General features: G+C 44.2%; 3 protein-coding genes across 3 annotated transcripts; 2 read left to right on the forward strand and 1 right to left on the reverse strand.

The window, feature by feature from the left end:
- The first annotated feature begins 303 nt into the window (after positions 1-303).
- On the forward strand, positions 304-4061 carry rab42b (RAB42, member RAS oncogene family). Its single transcript, XM_053432603.1, has 2 exons — positions 304-958; positions 2057-4061. The coding sequence occupies exons 1-2, from the start codon at positions 741-743 to the stop codon at positions 2505-2507; spliced, it is 669 nt and encodes a 222-aa protein (XP_053288578.1). The 5' UTR covers positions 304-740; the 3' UTR covers positions 2508-4061.
- A 289-nt stretch (positions 4062-4350) lies between these two features.
- taf12 (TAF12 RNA polymerase II, TATA box binding protein (TBP)-associated factor) lies at positions 4351-7477 on the reverse strand. Its single transcript, XM_053432604.1, has 6 exons — positions 7318-7477; positions 6447-6675; positions 5731-5808; positions 5300-5414; positions 4864-4952; positions 4351-4690 (listed from the first exon to the last, which is right to left on the reverse strand). Exons 2-6 carry the CDS (start codon positions 6525-6527, stop codon positions 4655-4657), a joined length of 399 nt encoding a protein of 132 aa, XP_053288579.1. The 5' UTR covers positions 6528-6675; positions 7318-7477; the 3' UTR covers positions 4351-4654.
- A 1082-nt stretch (positions 7478-8559) lies between these two features.
- Positions 8560-18373, forward strand: si:ch211-79k12.1 (uncharacterized protein LOC568891 homolog). Its single transcript, XM_053433087.1, has 7 exons — positions 8560-8884; positions 9699-9820; positions 10566-10764; positions 11775-11920; positions 13933-14077; positions 16363-16507; positions 17628-18373. Exons 1-7 carry the CDS (start codon positions 8833-8835, stop codon positions 17713-17715), a joined length of 897 nt encoding a protein of 298 aa, XP_053289062.1. The 5' UTR covers positions 8560-8832; the 3' UTR covers positions 17716-18373.
- The last annotated feature ends 937 nt before the right edge of the window (positions 18374-19310 follow it).

Genomic DNA, 19310 nt, shown 5'->3' on the forward strand with positions numbered 1-19310 from the left:
TAAGTAGAGGAAACCTATTTTAGGAAAATGGATTGTACGTCAGAGAGTCTTCTGTATCCCAGGGGATGTGAAGCTGTATTGTTCGGGATTTCCCTTTCCAGGTAGCAGTTTTTGCCCTGTGGTAAGGTCATATGATTAATAATGGTATGTAAATATAATTTGGTGGCAGGAGGACTGACAAAACTTTTATGCCTGGTTTAAAGTCCAACCCCGACTTCCTCATAAGCCCCCCTCCGTTTCTTTCCTGCGTCTGGCCCTCCCTTTATGCAACAGCCCTCACTGCGTCCCTGAGCTCTCGCCCCTCCTTTTATCAAGTATCAACAGGCAAACCTTTAGTAGTCCACACCCCTGCCCAGCACAGTCATGTGCATGCTCACAGGGACAGTCAACACCAGCGGCTGGGATGATATCTGCTGGGAATCGACTCACCAGGACAGATCTTTTCTACTCGTGGGCAGGATCTGAGGATCCACTGAAGGAATGACAGAGCTGTGGTGCAGCTGGAATGGGCCCAGGAGCGTGAGACGACTGTGGACACAGATTTCTGTCCTGATTGGGAAATTTCAATAAGGAGTGGCTGCTGTGGTTTTCACTCAACTTCTGTAGTGTAGGAGTGGGCTGCTGGTCTCATTTGAAGATTTCAAGTTTTCCCAAAACTTGAAAACTTCCTCATTCCTCTGTTGTGCAGCCAGATCCTGTCTCCTGGTTGTCTTCACCCCTTTTCACCAGCACCACCAACAATGGACCTCACTCTGTGGCAGTACCAGTTCCGGATCATCATGCTGGGGGACTCCACGGTGGGCAAGTCCTCCCTGTTGAAGCGCTACACCGAGAACTTGTTCCTGGAGTCCATAAACCAGACGGTGGGGGTGGACTTTTATGTTCACTTCCTGGAGGTGGAGCCCGGGGTGCGTGTCAAGCTGCAGTTCTGGGACACAGCAGGACAGGAGAGGTTCAGGTGAGGACAAACTCATCTCAAAACAAAGTTTCTGTCCTCTATACTAGTGGTAGTTATAGCCTGTGTTTGGATTCTTTACAGGAGTGGATGTCTTAATATAGTAGATCTGCACAAGACATCTTTAAGCACAAGGCCTGGTAATAAAGACTTTAATAAACTATCCATATAAACAACCAGGGCTTATCCTCGTTTCACCAAACCTGTTAATCCGTGTTTGCTTTCAGTTCTGACTCTGTCTCCAGACTCTCACAACAACACCAGTGAGCAGTGTTTACACACATGCAGCAATTGTAATGCTTAGAATGGGGGGAAAATGCAGATCTTTGAAAAGGCCTTATTCTCCATGCCAAGCATATTTAATGAAAGGCCGACGAGTGACTTGTTTCGTTCGGTCTCTAGATTCATTATTCCACTTCTCCAGTTGAATGAACCGAAGCAAATGGAAACGTGTGCCCGTTTGTGTTTACCTCCTCTCTGCATGGTATCTGTGGCCTGCTTCTCCCACATGAGTCAGCTAAAAGCTCTGGCAGATCAAAGTATTCTAATAGAGAAGTTATTTTTTCACAGAGTGTCGGCTGCTGTTCTAAGCCTTTCCTTTGGTTTCAACACCCGGTGACTCACTGGGGAACTATGCTGCTTGATTAGGAGGGAAAAGTCAGTGGTTATCAAGTTCTTACAGAAGCAGAATCTTTGTCAATTTGCTTATCGAAAAAAGAACTCGGCTCAAACAATGTGGAGAGATTTAGCTGAGTGTTTCCTCACTGGAACAGGAGTTGGTACCAAAGGCTGAACTCTGCGCTGCCTTGTCTGGGTTTCTCTCAAATATCCTCCTGACTGTAGATCAGGAGGTAGAACGGGTTGTCCACTAACCAGAAGGTCGGTGGTTTGATCCCTGGGACTTTATGTCTGTATTCTGAAGTGTCCTTGTTTAAGATACTGAAATGGCTCTAGATGACTGTGTGATTAAAAAAGCACTGTATTTAGAAGTGTTCTTTCAATATCTTTGTAAATGGGTTATTGTGACTTCTGAAGCACAGAGTGGTCGATGAGACTGGAAAAGCACTGACGTTTACTTTCTTCCATGTGTGTTCTCCTCAGGTCAGTGACCCGTTCTTACTACCGCAACTCAGTCGGAGGCCTGCTGGTGTTCGACATCACCAACCGCGCCTCCTTTGACCACATCAAGGACTGGCACACCGAGGTGTGCGAACGAGTGCAGCCGCACAAGGTTCTGTTTCTCCTGGTGGGACAGAAGAGCGACCGTGACCCAGTGGGAGAGAGGGCGGTGAGTCGAGAAGAGGCTGAGAAACTGGCCGGGCAGCTGGGGATGCCGTACCGAGAGGCCTCCGCCAAGACGGGCCACAATGTGAGGGAGTCGTTGGAACTCCTGGCTCGTCGGGTGTACCACGGTCTGTTGAGCGGGGAGGTGGAGCTTCAGGAGGGATGGGACGGAGTCAAGTGTGCTGCCCCGCAGGCGCTGCAGCTGCAGAGAGCCAGTCAGGCTACAGTCAGCAAAACCTCCAACAGCAACAAGAAGTGTTGTGGTTGAACTGGGGCCTGACTCTGACATGGTGGTGACCACCAGCCAACACACCCATATGAAATGCATTAGCACCTTTTGTTATGAGGATACATTTTGACATTTCTAAATAGGGGAAGATTTAACTTTAAAAACAAAGGTTTTTTGTTTTTGTTGAGCAAGGTTCTGTGTGAGCCACTTATTGGTCTAGAAATAGTAAATAAACCGAACCCTCATGTGCACTTTTTAGTACTTTTAGCAAACGTTAGCTTAATATCAAGTTATAGTATGATGCTCTGAAATATCTCATTAGCATTGTGAGTCAAGTGTGATAATAGCATCTGACCCAATCCTGGCAAAGGTCAGTAGAAAGATTAGTGTTCTCTTATGTGACCTTCACGGGCCACAGGTCATTAGACCCCTCAAACAATGACCAACAGGTCATAGCAGGACCGTACATCCTGAGGCTGGAGCTTTTTTCCTCTTTCAGATCAGATGATGAGTTTGTTACCATCACATTCTGTGTTCATCTTCTCTTCCACTGAGTCTGGGACCTTTTGAGACCCGTGCATTGGAAAGGTGGTTTCCAACCTACACGGTCTGGGCTGTCCGAGGGCTCTTGGGACATAGGAGGGGTCATTTTACGCATTGCTTCTACATATCCAAAATGACGAATGATTCAAAATATCACGGGGGGTGAAAGTAAACACTGGTTTAGTTGAGGACTTGCAACCAAAAAAACGTTTGGAAACGCTGCACATAAATCTGTGATTCTTGTATTGTTTGTTCTGTCAATAAATGGCAGCAGTTAAGTTATTGGGTCCCTTGGTTGATTATAAGCATCACCTCAGGCCCTTATGTGAACTAATCATCTGGGCCTGAGCTGTTATTTAGAAAGGCCTTTTGTTGACACTTCTAACTGCACCTCATCCTACAAGTGACTGATAGTTTTTAGGGGCCATTGTTGAGATTAATTAAAAGAAAACTCGGGGGGGCCTTTGGATATTGTTCTGTTGAAATGTTGCGAGAGGTTTCCATAGCAATTACTGTTCATCCGGCTGATGAGCAACCTCTTGTGTTTCTGCAAGTTTATTTCGCTAAAGACAAACGGATCCACTGCTCTGTGTCCTTGGTTGACAGCAATTTTGCAAGATAGCAAGTAAACTGACTATTTCAAATAAAAAAATGTTATGTTTTGCTTTCGTTTGACCCTTTCAAATGTGATGTATGTATTTCTTGAACTTAAATGATATCACACATATGAAGAATCCTAATTAAATGGAAAGCAAATGACTTGCATTACTTAGGACCTTAAATGTTACCCTTTTGTAAGTATATAGCTCCCTTAGCTAACTTCAGTTTGGCGACAGAAGCCATAATCCAAAACGTCTCTTTTTTCATAATATCAGTAATTTATTGATTGTAATTTTTTTTTTATCTGACAGTGAAAAATCAATATCTGGGGATCATTTCCTTTACCATTATTTCTAATCAATGAGGCAAACTTCAATACAGAATTCACAACAACTGTTGAATTAAGTGTTATAAAACCTACAACATTGAGTAACAATACAGAAAATACATGTAAACAACAAAGTAAAAGAATTTACTGTTTGTGCAGCAACTATTTGCAGTACAGGAACTTGTTATCATAAACCCTCTATGTGTTAAAACAAAAACTATAATCAACAGTATTAAATGAGGGTTAGATGGACAGGGATGCCCAGATACTTTACATACTTTAAGAGGATCTATTATTGTCAAGATAACACCAAAGACCGGTTTAAGGAGGCAGAAGAATCTGTAACATTCGCATCCAAATGCTCTCCAGTATCAAAAGGCACACTGGATACAGCAGTGGTCACAATAAAAGGATTATTCCAGTAAATGTTTATTCACAAAAATGCAACGAACAGTGTTCTGCCAGGCTTAGCTCGATGGAAACAAAACATAATCGGAGACAATAATTACATAATTGTGTGATAGTCCTGACAAAACACTCAAATGTTAGAGAGAAATGGCAATGATTCACAAATGTCAAAAGAAAAATATACCCCCCCTTTTCTTACCCTTAGTCCAAAAGATTCCACTTAAAAAGGTAAATAATCAAATAAAAACTATCCAAAAAGAAAAGACATTAGACAGAGAGGGTCAACATTTTAGTTTTTTCAGTCTTGTTATTTTTTGGTTGTCTTACGGATCAGCGCCATTCTCTGAAATAAGAGAAAGAGAGAAAAATGTCGGGTCAATAATATTTTATCTGCATTCCAATACAAAACAGGTTGAGATTACAGACTAATGCAAGAATGCAAATTAACAGTTAAACGTTTCTCAACCAATACAAACTTAAAATGTGCCATTAACACGAAAGCCTTCTAGGACTCACCTGTTTGTGAGCCTCTGTGGTGCAGGCCTTCTTGAACGGCCGGATTTCATCTGAGCCATAACCAGGAATCCACATGTTCCACTGGCGTTCTGCAGGATATTAAATTATGAATAAATTATTGCACATCATGAAAAAGACATGAGCTGTCTAAAATACTCAGATCATACACCAAAATACATGTGTGTAAACTCAGTCTATCAGAAAAATGTCTACTTTAAATCTAATTTTCAACAATGGTTTAAAATTGTTACATTTAAAAGGACAAATATTTAAAAATCTAATTGGGATAAAACAGGGGCAACAATATTCCTGCTACAGCCATCTTTTAAAGACATCATACAGGATATATCTGTGTGACCTAAAGAGACAGACTAAATCCAACTTTGTGAAAATATTCGGTGGAACAATCCTGCAAAAAAAGCCACTGGTCACTTACCAAGATGTAACTGAACATCCTTCACCTCCAAGGTGTTGGACTTGCGATGGCGAGCCAGTTGACAGGCTGCTGTCACTACACTCTCTATAAAGTCGTCTGCAATTTGTAGCAGCATCTGAGAAAAAGACAGGCGGTTTGAGATCCATCAATCATGGTCAGTAAAGGAAAGCAACACTCCACAACAGCTGGAAAGTCCCTTGTGTTTCTCGGCTGCTCACCCCATTTATCATGCAGCTTAGCTTTCAACAGAATTAAGTTTCAAAATGATGGATGTGCAGCGGAATGGGGACGCTTTAGGGCAGCAAGAACATGCAAGTGGTTTTCATTTTACTGAGAAAAATGCGCTGCTGCTTCTTTTTTACACGATGCTTCAAAAGAAAACATCGAAATACAATGTTCATGTCAAACTGCAATTAAAACCAGAGACAGACCTCCTCCACATCTTCATCCAGCTGCTCATTTGGGTCAATCTCTCGCACCAGGTCCTGGAGCTTCTTCTTACTAAGAACCTGAACAGGAAGCAGAAGAATACATCAGTTAAATACATGTAACTTAGATAGTTACAGAGTGTGTATGACGTGTGATCCCTAAAGTAGTCCAGTGTTGGCCTGAATTCTGAAGTTAACAACATTCATCATCATCCACTGTGGGAGCTGTTGGGTCTCTCTATAATTTTTAAGATCTTGACCTTCTATGTAAAGTTTCTTTGTAAGTTTAATTTGTGTTAATTAAAGGCATGGGGGTTAAAATATATCTTGTATTCATTTATGTAGAAATAAAACACAATACAATTGTCTTCAAACCAGCCGAATAAATATAATCTGTCACTCTGATCACTTGAGGTGAAGAAACAAGATATGAATAATAATAAATACATGTAACATGAGCCTGATCCCTCTTTGGGCAACTCTTGATAATTAACTAATAGTTAAAGCCATAAACACTGTGGAGACAGTCGACTGTCTACTAGAGAACTGACAAACCAGCTTTGTTCAAATTCATATCATAATTCAACATACACATTAGATAAAACTAGCTCTTCTAGGATCTAAGATCTTCCAAGATCTACTTCTAGACAGTTTTTTAGCCCTTATTGCAATAGAAATGTTAGATCCATGTGTGTGTGCAGTGTGAGCAGCAGACTGACCTGAGATCCCTCTGGACTGGTTCTGCCAGCAGGACCAGGGGCCCCCAAAACCTTAACAGCCGCTGTGGTGCTGTTAGCCATGCTGGTGGCTACAGGAAGCGTGGAGGGACTCTGGAGATCCTCAGGAAGTCAAGTTATTGTGTCTCCTCTGTGTCCGAGTCCTGAATGAGAGTCCAAGATCAGCACCGGTAAGATGGGTCGTCTTCTGACAGGGACCACGTCTGTAAACCTGGAGGGAAATCAGAAATTTTACACAACTTTATATAACAGGGTTAAAGTGACAGCTTCAACCATACAGTAGATTCGTTATACGTACATCCATCAAAGTTTTATTTTCCATCTAATATTTGATGTACTCAATTTGCTGATTTCCATCTCCTCGATTGTATTATTTAATTTAATTATTTTCCTTTTCTTGATTGACAGGAAACAAAAGTAAAACCACATTTTAATTACTAAAGTTGTAATCTTTCTCCTGTTGTGTGTTGCATATATTCGGTTCTGCAGAGACTGTTTTTAAAATCTTTACAACTTTCACTAAAGACATAATACCTGTTTAGCTGCGGGACACATGTAGCGGTTTAGCCTTAAACAACGGTATCGATGTATTCACCTCATCTAGTAAGTATCAGCAAACTAACACCACGTGTATTAGATACGAACCCAACAAATGTATGTGTTCAGTGGTTGTGAGTCTTAATCAAATGATGCAAACGAGTAAAAATCCGAAGCTAACGGTGCATTATGTGCTAAAAACAATAGCCGCTACCTAACTGTTGGGTTAGCCGCACAGGCTAATCTGGCAGCTAATCCAGAGGCGCCGCTTTGTGCTCGCGGAATCTTGGATTCAGACGTGAAAGTACAAACTCACCCGGTTAAACAAGCACTATCTGTCCATGTCCACGTCGCCTCTGTCAGAAATATGAGGATTTGACATAGAAAACCCGCCTCGGACGCGTCCGCACAGATAGCCGATTCGATCGGGGATAATTTTCACTACTTCCGCCCTGTTCACAACTGTTTCCGGTGGCAACGGGTCCCCTCTACACTGCTTCCTGCTGGTGATACTGGAGAACTACATCAATATACCAGGATGGATCATGTACCAAGAGTCATATTTAAATAATATTAAATTAAACACCCGATCTCAGAGCGGTTTCACACAAAAGAAATTCAATACTGTTAAAGAAAAAGTGTGCAAAGTCAATAGTAGGGATGACAACAGTAAAATATCATTATACACATTCACACATATCCACAATAAAGCTCTAATCTAAACATTGAAATAAATAGTAATATTCCAAAATAATACTAAAAGTAGCAAATTTGTATTTATTATTATTGTGTGTGCAGTAATGCAATGCATCCACATATATTATCATTTCAAATTCTTCTTATTATCGTCAGTATTCTTCGTTCTTCTTTGTCAAATTTAGTCCCGCTACTTCTCTATCCCAGTGGATACTTCATGTGGATTATGGATACCATTAAAACAAGAAAAAAAAATGAGCATCTTACCCATGAATAGAACACTAGCAGGTTCAGATGCATCACAACAAATGCCTGTAAACCAGCCAAACGGTATTTGGTTGATTTTCCACGAAGTATTTATATATTAAACAGTAATATGCTTTAAGTACAGAGGTTTGTAGTGGATGCAGCAAGACTCAAAACTTAATATCTGACTACGAGGGGAAATGGAATACTTCAGAGTCACTCAGTCTAAAGATGTCGAGTGCAAGTGTGCGTAGGCCACAGCAAACGATCTGTGAGAGCTTGACAGAGCGAGTATCTTTCGATTCTGTCTCCTGCTGAGCTCTGGTTAACAGCTAATGAATCAAAGGTCAAACAAAATGAAGCGTGAAATGTTTGCTTGTCCAGCCTCAGATATCACGCCAGGGATTTTCAAAGCTCTGTGGCAACATGTCGAGACTACTTTCCAATTCCAGTGAAGGTCTTCAGACGAACGCCGGCGTCTAGGCCGAGCGGCTCAGCCTGAGAACGTGATAGGCCTCACTCCCCTCAGAGACAAGTGACGTGCTGGGAGTGGATTTGATAATTGGAGCAGGTTTTCTTCCCCCATTTGCTGTTCACATAGATAATATACAGGTGTGAATTCTCATGAGCAAATACAAGTCAAGACCACAGACATATAATACGGCTTATTGAGCCACTTATTCCCGGCTGTGCGACGATTTGCATGGATTGTTTTTTCTTTTTCTTTTCTTTTGCTTTGACAACTTGAATCCACTTCCTGCCAAACAAAGAAATGAAAGCCACTCCTCCACTGCCTCAGAGATAAATAGTGAACGAACTTTCATTTCTGATTAGACGCTGCGTAGCACTGCACACTGTTTGTCTGATACTGGAGAGATTTTCCACAGCCATGAAAGTACTTCTTGTTGCTGCAGTGGTCGTCCTGATCCACAGCAGTTATGGTAAATATGCTTTTATTCCCTTGTGTGCCGTTAAACAGTTTCATCTGAGAGTGGAGTTGTATTGTAATGGGCTATTGGTTTAGTCTTCTAGTATGCTTCTTTTTTTCAAAATGATATTCAAACAATTGCTAATTCATGTTTTTTAATTTGATGTGTGTGTGTATGTGTGTGTATATATCTATATATATGTGTATGTCTGTGTATATCTACATATATATATGTGTGTGTGTTTGTGTGTATATCTATATATATGTGTGTGTTTGTGTGCTTGTGTGTTTGTGTGTGCGTGTCTGAGCTTGTTTGTCCTCTAGAGGAAACACAAATTCTTCTGTAACGCTGCCGGAAATCCCCCAGTGGTTTCAAGGCTCAGACTAAAACGGGAAATCGTGGTTGAATAATCTTGAAACTTGCACGAAGAACAATTAAATGTTTTTATATATTGTCCAACCCCCCCATGTTCAGTTATCATATCTGTAAACATTGTGAGAAGTGTTTTCATTGTGCCATAAATCCTCCCCGAGGTGAAAGGCAGATTGGCTCCGTCGTCACTTGTTTGCTCAAAGTGGAAGAACCTGCTGCGGCTGGTCACGTGGCCCTGGTGACATTGAGAGCACATTGGCACTTTTCCAGCGGGAGCCTGAAACAAACGACAGGAAAAGGGAGAGGTTGTTTCTCAAAGTTTTTACACAGAGCGGCAGTTAGATCCCCCAGCGCTGGTCAACACGCCCCGAGCCCCCCCCCCCGAGGCCTCCTCCCCGCAAATATATTCATGTTGCAATCAATAACTTCTGTCATCTCTTCTGTCCACCCGCAGCCACTCTGCTCATCAAAGGGCCGACCCAGCTGGTTCTGGAGGGAGACAGGGTGACGCTGGAGTGTCGCTACTCAGACTCTGAGCTCAACATCAGCCAGGTCCGCTTTGAGGTGTTCTCCAAGGTGAGCAAAGACAATCTATCACTCCCCCCTTGTTCACCTTTCCTACATTAGTTGCCATGAAGCATAGAATTTATGCGCACTCCCCCATGTAGCGTATCAGATTTCCTCCAATGTCAAATGATGTCTAACATCGTTTATCCATATTCAAAACGCTGGGGGGGGGGAGAATAGATCAGTCTACTGAAGCGGTTTAAGTCGTCCGGCTAAAAGAAAAGCAAAAGCTATCATATTTCCTGCCTGACAACTTTATTGTTATTGTTTGAGGTATTATTAGACAAGAGCATAGATTAATCATTTTATTATGCTGTTTTTGAAATGCAGTGTGATACTTTACCCAGCCTTTACAGCCTTAAGTCATTTGCATTGCCTGCTCCTGGATGTGGAAGCTGCTTTATGTAAATATCCCATCATGCAGCTGTCTGCTGTGGGGTTAGGCACAGTCGGGAATTTATGAAAACTGTAATAGATGAAATGCAATCCATGAAAATCTTCGTTGCAATAATGTGACGTGATTATGTCACTTTTGAATAACACCTGAATCTCAGATAATGCAGTTAAACAGACCAACAGGCGTCTTCCACAACAATGATCAATGTTGTTTTCCTCCTTCTGTTTTGACCTTAACTCCCTTAAATACGTCACTTTCTTATCATCACAGTGGAACAGCCAACACAATATGACAAGATAAATGAAAGTGTCTCTTTTCTCTGTGTCCCCTTTTGTTCTCGTTCTTTCTCTCCACCAGTATTTGCAGAGCTGGCATCAGATCTACGAGCGCTCCTGGTGCTTCTACTCGATGGAGACCGAGCTGACAGCTGACAGCCTGCTCCTGACTATCCCCCACGCAGGGAGCTACTTTCAGGGGCCTTATCGCTGCGTGTCCGAGGCTGAGAATGTGACCGCGCCAGACAACTCCTCCGAGCCGCTGGCCTTCAAAGTGCATTGTGAGTGCCTCGGGCCGGGGGTTGATACGAGTGGGAGTCGTGTGTGGGAGCTGAAACTCTGTGAAACAATGACTCTGTGACTCTCTACGTCCCTGTTGCCAAATTGAGAAACCTTGGTTCTTTTTCATGTCCGTGTTCCGCAAAGGTCGAAGAGATTTCTGCAGGGATATGATAATAACTTGCGCAAATACGGTGTGTGGCAGTGCAAATGAGATATAGTTTCACCTTCCGATAAGGCATAGCTGAGAGGGGACCTGAAGATACACCAGTAAACCCAGAGAGAGAAACTCTGAATCCTTATTTCCAACCAGCAGGAAGTAAAGATCAATCTTTCAAACACCGTGGACACAACTTTCCTCACAGTGCGAGACAGAAAAACACATAAATAATTACTAACATGAGAAATATCAATGCAATGCAGCCGCGCAACAAAACAGCGGCGCAGGTCCGATGCTAACGCTGCCTTAGTTATGATACCGACCAGGCGGGATACCCGATAGCACGAAATACCATCCGTGCCATAGCTGGTCATATTATCAGCGTCCTCTATCTCCTCGGTGGTCATCAAATCGACAAATCGTAATGCTGTTTGATAGGCTCCCTCGGACTCACGGGGGGGGGGATCAATAAGAGGCAAAGATGAGAACGGACAAAAGGCCTGAAGGAGACGGTGGAGGAGAGGAGCCAGGAGCTGGATGGACGTGGGCCATTTATTGAGACGGAAGAGAAAAGGAGCTATTATTCACAACACTGCCTCTCTAAAGACTTCGATAAGATGAAGCCTATTATCGTTTATATCGATCGACCCTGGAACACTCTGCACCACGGGGGGGGGGGGGGGGCAGCATTCATACTTGAGCCTGTTTGCTGGAATATGCTTAAATGATGTAAGCGTTTACAAACATAGTGCGGACCCTAGAAGTAGCTTCATCTGACTTTCTTGCTTCATTAATGCCTCCTCCTCCTCCTCCTCCTCCTCCTCCTTCTCCTACTCCTCCTCTTCGTTTCAGACATGGGGGACCTGTCAGTGACCAGGGAGGGCTACACCCGCTACCTGGGCATCCCGAAGGACCTGAAGGTGCAGCCCAGGGATGACGTGGTGCTCAAGTGCTCTGCCAGCTCGTCGGAGGAGCTCAGCTACTTCTGGCACAAGAAGGTGAGGCAGCCTCGGGAATGTGCACAGTGGCCTCATTATGCTTTTGGATACATGTCATTCTGTCTCCCTCCCCCGTCTTCGATGTGACCTCTTTATTTCCTCCTCCAGTCTCTCCAGGTCCCTCTCGGCTCTCTCTCTCTCTCTCTCCTCCTCTAAACACACAAGCCACTCGTTCGCCCCGGCCTCTCCATCCCCGTCCAAAGTGCTCTGTATTTAAGTGACCGGTTGGCTTATGCGCCCTACCTCTCGCCGGGGGGACTGCAGCTCGCCCACTTACAGAGGATTAATAGTTTAATGAGGTCTAGACAAGAGCCAGTCAACCTGAAAACAATTATGTGGTGAGATTCCTAATGATTTTTTTAGTGTTTGGTTTACCAGCATTGAATTATTCAACTGGTCTCGACGCGGAGCGGAGAAACTTCCTCGCCCGGGGGAAATTAAGACATCTCGGTGTAAAATGCTATCGTGACAACAGGCATGTAGAACAAGAGCTGAGTTGAGATGAGTGGGGAGATGCACTGTGCCCTGGTGATCACAATGGGGTATTACACTTCTCAAGGTGTCATCCACATCACCACTGGCAGGCAACAGGTGTAATGAAGCTGTGAGGAGATATCTGGGGAACGGGAGAAGATAATGACTCAGTTTCCTCTTCTTGATTGATTCTGGGTTTGGGGTTAATATATTCGTTAAATGGTCACAGCCAATCCTGAATTTAAATAGGCTTACCGATGCAAATCTAAGACAGTGGATATTTTATACGGTCGATACCGTTTGTCCTCCTCGCGATTACGTGTTGTCGTGTTTTTGTCGTTTGTTGTGTACACAGCTCTGACATTTCGATGAAGAATAACACGTGTGAGTGACAGCTTCATCACCTGGAATAATTTACCGCACCGTCGCTCGTGATCCACCTGTTGATGGTTTCCTGCTTTATTCACATAAGTCACATGACCTTTGGAAAAGAGGAAGGACAGGTTCACGGACACGATGAGATGAGATGGAACGTTTGATGGGAAGTGTGTGTGTGTGTGTGTGTGTGTGTGTGTGTGTGTGTGTGTGTGTGTATGTGTGTGTGTGTGTGTGTATGTTTGACAGGCCTGGATCTGGCGCAGGAAGTGGCATCAGAATGTCCCACTTTGACAGACAGACACCATGAACACATTGGCCCCTGGTAATGACAGCAGGACAGACGCAGAAACAGGCCACTGCTTTGGGAGCCAGTGGATTTGCATACAAAATGCTGCTTTGGCCAGACCTGGCCATTATGGGAAATCCTCTTAATTCAGATCCATTCCAATTGAAAAATAGACTTTCTTGGCAGGAGCTGCAGCTCTCAGGAGCCAAATCATTTGCATGGTGTAATGTCTTTTTTTTCCTTCTTTTTCCTACACCCCCCCCCCCCCCCCCTCTCCACGTTCATTTGTTTTCCAATCCTCGTGTTTGGCCTATTATTTGTTTCCTCCCATGTTGGGCTCTGCCTCATAATAGTGCTGCTATTTTCGTGTCAACAATTCCTCCCGCTCCCTCGCCATCTCATTACGCGTTGTGTTAACATTGTGTAGTCGCGGCATCATTCTTTGCGGATGAAGGTGTAATCCGGGGTTATTGACTTGTGTCGATGTGTGATTCATTGGGATCACAGCCCAGGTAAACACACTTCCCTCAGGACTTTGCAGCCGGTTGTTGGAGGGCCACACACCAGGAGAGGTTTCTGCCCTTTCGGACTCCGTCTCATGACCATTGACATTCCTGAAGTCAATGTCTCCATATCTTGATCTGCTTTGCTTTCTTTCTTTGTCTTTCTTTCCACAACTTTCCACTTTCACTTTCTCTTTTATCAACAAGATTAGTTTAGTCTCAATCTCTCCTGTTCTCTCTTTCACTCTCTACTGTTTTCTTTCAACAGCCTGAAAACAATCCCATCAATAAAATATCGCTTCTCCTCACTGCCCTCATTATTTTTTGGGTTATTTTCACCCTCTCACTGATCCCATGTCTTTTCATCTCAGGGTAGCGACTGGATCCTGCCGTCCTCGACCCTGACACTGAGGAAGGTGAGCGCGGAGGATGAAGGAGAGTACACCTGCAGGGCTCAAAATGTTGCCGTGGAATCACTCAGCAAGAAACGCTCAGTCAGAATCACCGTTCTTCCAGGTAAGAAAACACTTCATCTACCCGGACAAGGACTTTCTGTGTTCACAGCTTTTTTTTCTTCACTTCCCTGTTCTAAAAACAGGGTTGGTCATTTCCTTGTAACTGCGGGGAAATTTATCTGTAAGCGTCACCGGGGCAAAACAAACCGGTTCTGTTTCCTCTTAAATCAACTTCTCAAATGTGACCGGAGTGGTCAGGTGTTTGGGTGCACTCGCGTCATCAGGATGTCAGGATTTATCTCTAATGCCTAAAATCTCTTTAAGGAAGTCATGCAGGGTTGAGGTTCAATTTATCTTCCATAGAAATTCTGATAAAGTAGGAAGAGGGCCGCGGTGCTCCGACAAAGAGAGGTGACGACATTTAAGAAAACACCTCACACCGAAAAGGTGACGGAAAGTCCCCGAATGAAATTACCTCTCAAATGTCAAAGGACAGCAGCAGTAACTTTAAAGGATGAGAGGATCAAGCTACCTCACAAAACAATATTCTACCTGACCTTTGATTTGTTCTTCTCTTCTTACAAACAGACAGAAATGCACCATATAGAGCAGAGTCGAGAGACACAGGAAGTGAATTCCGTGAGCAGCTCATCGTTTTTATTTATTCATTTTCTTTCCTTTTATCCCGTTTATTTCATCGTATTTGTTCTTAAATGATTCAGATGCTCCACACGGCATCGGCTGACTGAGGCTCAGGGGGTAGACAGGGTTGTCCGCTAACGGGTAGGTCGGTGGTTTGATGCCCGGCTCCTCCAGTCTGCATGGTAGTTTCCTTGGTCAAGATACTGAACCTAAAACTGCCCTTAATGGCTTTGCTGACAGTGTGTGATAGAAAAAACACTGTGTACAGAAGCTTGTGCTTGAATGTGTAAATGTGACTTGCACTGTGAGTGATATATACAAACAGTCCATTTATCATTTACCATGAGATTATATATAAAATGGTCAGAGCGTGTACAGTACTTTGCAGTACATGATAATTACAGGCGACAGACGACGGACAGTCAGTTGATTGGACGTCTGGTCGTCTGTCAGCTCTTGCAGATGGAGAATCTGCAGAGCAACACTTTGTCTTCGTCTGAGTGGACGGACTCATCGCTCTCGATTCTCCTGAAACATGAATATTGTGTTCAAGCCGAGGACTAATTTCATTACAACATTGTAACTAATCCAATTTACAGCACGTCATCTATCTTCATCATCTTTACCACCGACCTGCGAGACGCCTGCACCGTGTGTTAATGCACTGCAGGTTTTTAAACATCCTCCTCTCACCCTGTAAGGATTCACAGGCCTCGTGATTCCAATCACCGAAATTACACAACCTCTAAAAACCCAATTAAGCCAATGCACGTTATTTATTATGTTAGAGTTATCTTATTACTGCAGCGATCGACTCATTGGTCACTGTGCTCCCCGGTGTCTGCAGCATCTCTCCTGAAGCACATGTACTAATTAAAAAGGTAATAATTTCTCGACGCTGTAAGAAATGTTTGCTCAACCTCGGAGGTGCGTTGAGCGAAGAGCACACGTCACCGCTGTGGCTTCGAAGTTCCCCCCTACAGTAGCGGTGCAATGATTCCTGGTGCTAACCCACGTGTGACTCCAGCTGCAAAGAAATCATCTTCACATAAGGAATTACTGATGACGTGAACAGACACTGCATTGTGTCTTTGTTTGTGTGTTTGTGTGTTGCTACTTCGTCATAACCTCAAATTTACAATGTTTACTTTTTCCAGCGTTCAAAGGAACAGATTCAGAACGTAATGTCCCCTAGATCTACTTTTTAGATATTTGTAATTGTGGAAATTCCTGCACATAAATTACATAATCTGAATTTTTTAAAATAATAATCACAGGTGGACTTCTTGAGGATCAGTGCCTGCATGTAGAACTCTAAAAAACTTCTGACACACCCTCCCCCGTCCCACACAAACAAACAGCAGACACTGCATTGTGTTACTGCTTCGGATTGTCATAACCTCAAATTTTCAATATTTACTTTTTCCAGCGCTCAAAGGAACAGTTTCAGAAATGAAAGTCCACTAGATTTACTTTTTCAAATATTTGTAAATATTAATCACAGGTAGACTTCTTGAGGATCAGTGCCTGCGTGTAGAACTCTATAAAAGTCTGAACTTCTGACACACACACTCCCCCGTCCCACACAAACAAACAGCAGACTCCGTTAGATCCTCGCCCCGAGGCAGGAATATCATAGTTTAGCTGATTTGTGATTCCATGTGATGCATGTTTCCCTTCATGTCCGACTGATCCGTCCCACAGAGGATGCCCCCTGGTACGAGTCCAGTGATGGCCGTCTCATTCTGATGACCTCGGCGGCGGCTGTGGCTCTGCTGGTGTTCGTCCTCTCTGTGAGCGTGTTCCTGTGCCGCAGGGCCAAGCAGACCAAGACCAGCAAGGGACCGATGTAAGCAAAGACTGTCTGTGTGTTTGTGTCTGCTCCTCTGTCATCATAAACAATCCCTCTGCTCTTTGCTGGCGATGCTCGTCTTAAATCATGTTCAACATCTGATGGATTACGTGCCTCTAAAGGCAAGTGTGTGTGTGTGTGTGTGTGTGTGTGTGTGTGTGTGTGTGTGTGTGTGTGTGTGTGTGTGTGTGTGTGTGTGTGTGTGTGTGTGTGTGTGTGTGTGTGTGTGTGTGTGTTTGATTTCTATACAATGCTTTATGAAGCTTACTATTTTCCCTAACTCAGCCTCAGTGTCTCCTGCTAAAGTCAGATTTATATAACAGATATGAATAATTCCGCATTTTTTTCATCCTGTCTTGTGATACAACCACGGCCAATTCAGATACTGTGGTACTTTGGTAAATACTGTGAATTCTGTGCATGTGCTTTGCCAAAATGTTACCCCCGAAAGACCTCTCTGCAAATGTGCACACTTGTGCCTGTGTGCTTTTCATGTATTTAAAAAATTGTGTTATTCACACTATATCTGAGTTTGCCTCTGCAGCTCTGACCTACTCGACCTGCAGTCCTTGCTCTGGCTCACGCTCCTCTGCCGCGTGTTTCCACACACTTTCTGCTTATGAAAAGCCTGAGATGATATCACGGCTTTACCTCTGTGAACCACAGCAATGATAGGAACATTAGCGGAAGTCCCATTAAACCAGCATGTTGACGGCATGTTCATTTACACCTGACCCCGTGCAGCTTCGCTCGTTAACTTCTTTCCACAGGGGCTGAAAAAAGGATTTAAAAAAGACTGAATTTCCATAAGTTCCATATTAGCGAATGCTTCATCTGTGATTTGCGTGTCTTTCTGGTTGTGTAGCTACTAAAAGGTTTAATCCTCACAAACGTGGCTGAGCATGTGCCACCATGAGTTTATGAGCATGTGTGTCCAAAGAGGGACAGAGAGCGAAATGGAGACAAATGGACTTTCATATCAACGGCCAGCTGTGGCTCCCTCGCTCAGTTCTAGTCTATAATTTCCTCACTTATGCTTCTCGAGTGCCTACTGGGAGGTCGATATACTGGTAATCATGCTCCTCTGTCTTTCCTTCTTCTCTCCCCCTCTCCTCAGCGACGACCACTCCCAGAAGAAGCCCATCTACCGAGGCAGCTCGGAGTCCCTGCCCTCTGCCTGCGGAGACAAACAGCCCCTGGTGTGACGGCCCAGGCAGGTGGAAGGATGGGGCAGATCGGGGGGGGGGGGGGAGATAGAGCGAGAGGCGAGGAAGATGGAGTGGGGGGCCCAGAAATGAGGGATGGCACAGGAGGTATACTGAAAGAAGGAGGAGATGGTATAGGTTCAAGAGAACTGTAGGGTGAAAATCAAAGTGAGCAACAAGCTGGGTGTGAAAAAAAAAAATCCTGAAGGGCAAATGGATGCTTGAGAGAAGCTGCTTTGCTTGTGGGCGTGTGCAGTTATACATCAGGAACACAAAGGTGGGCAATTTTCTCTTCACTTATTTCCGCAGCGTGGAAAATGGTGAGCTACGTTCTTAACAAATACCTAAGGAGTGGGGGGGGGGTGGGGGGGGTGGGGGTGTCTTGTGTACTGTGCGGGCTGAAAGGACTCGACGTGCAATCCTCTCCTTTCTGTTGCAAACATAATTGCTGAGCTGTGTATTACCAATAAACCAATCGGGTGACGGGGGCAAGCTTTTATTTTGTTGATTTTAATTCCCTGTTTTTCATCCAGCTCAAAGAATCTGTGGAAATGTCTTTATGATCTCTGTGCCGTTGCAGCTCCCAAGCACATTGCACTTCACCGTTTAATTCACTGTACTTTGTATTTCTTCTTGTATTAAATGGCTCTTTTTTTTTTACTGTCCCTCCTCTGAGTGCCATCGATTTTATTCCCACTTCGGAGATAAAAAGGAGATTGCGGTGTATTGACGAGGTGGCGAGAGCCGGACACGCATTGCTCGCCCGGCCGCACATCTCCTGGTGTATCTCCGTCTTGCATCAGCTTGTTTACCAACCCCCCCCCCCCCCCCCTTCAGTGAGTCGGACCACACACCAAAGCAATGTCTTGAACTCGGTGCCCCCCCCCCTTCCCATTCGCCTATAAGCACATTCTCAGTCAGTTCAGCTCACAAAGAAAAGCACACATGACCTAAAGTCTCACACGATTACACAAAATGAGAATAATTGCAAAGTCAGGTAACCTTGAAGCCTTGTCCATTCATTGCGGGACATGGTTACCCCCCCTTCCCCCCCCCCCCCCCCCCGCTAGCTCTTTTGTTACCAGACTAGATTGAGTCTGTTCCGATCCCCCCCCCCCCCCCGTCGTAGCCTACAACTTCATCTTTTTTAATTTTCTCCTCTGTTGCCTTGTAACCCCCCGACACCAGCGCCACACAGCACCATCACTTATTACCATAACTGTGCTCATAATGCCGAGGATTTCATTATGCTTGTCTGTTGAAGTTATGTTGGGGTTTTTAACGTGGTTTTATTATCGGTGTGTGGTTGACCGTGGGCCATCGTTAATAACGGGGCGGAGTGGCGGTTCAACACCGACACTCCATTACCGGGTGCATGCGCCCCGGAGCACAGCCGGGATAATGTTATTAAACTGATTATTCAAGCCCCCTGTTTGGGTTGGGCCTCTGCTGCAGCCGTCCCTCGTGGGGCATTTCACAGACTCCTCCAATTTTCTTGTGCAACTCTCCAAACTTCTGCTCGCTCTGTGTCTTCGGGTCAATCCCGGGAAGACAGCAAATGGAGAGGGGAGTCTGTGACCAAAAAAGAAATAGAA

Source organism: Pleuronectes platessa, chromosome 10 (assembly GCF_947347685.1).
Source record: "Pleuronectes platessa chromosome 10, fPlePla1.1, whole genome shotgun sequence".
In the NCBI taxonomy this organism is placed as follows: Eukaryota; Metazoa; Chordata; class Actinopteri; order Pleuronectiformes; family Pleuronectidae; genus Pleuronectes; species Pleuronectes platessa.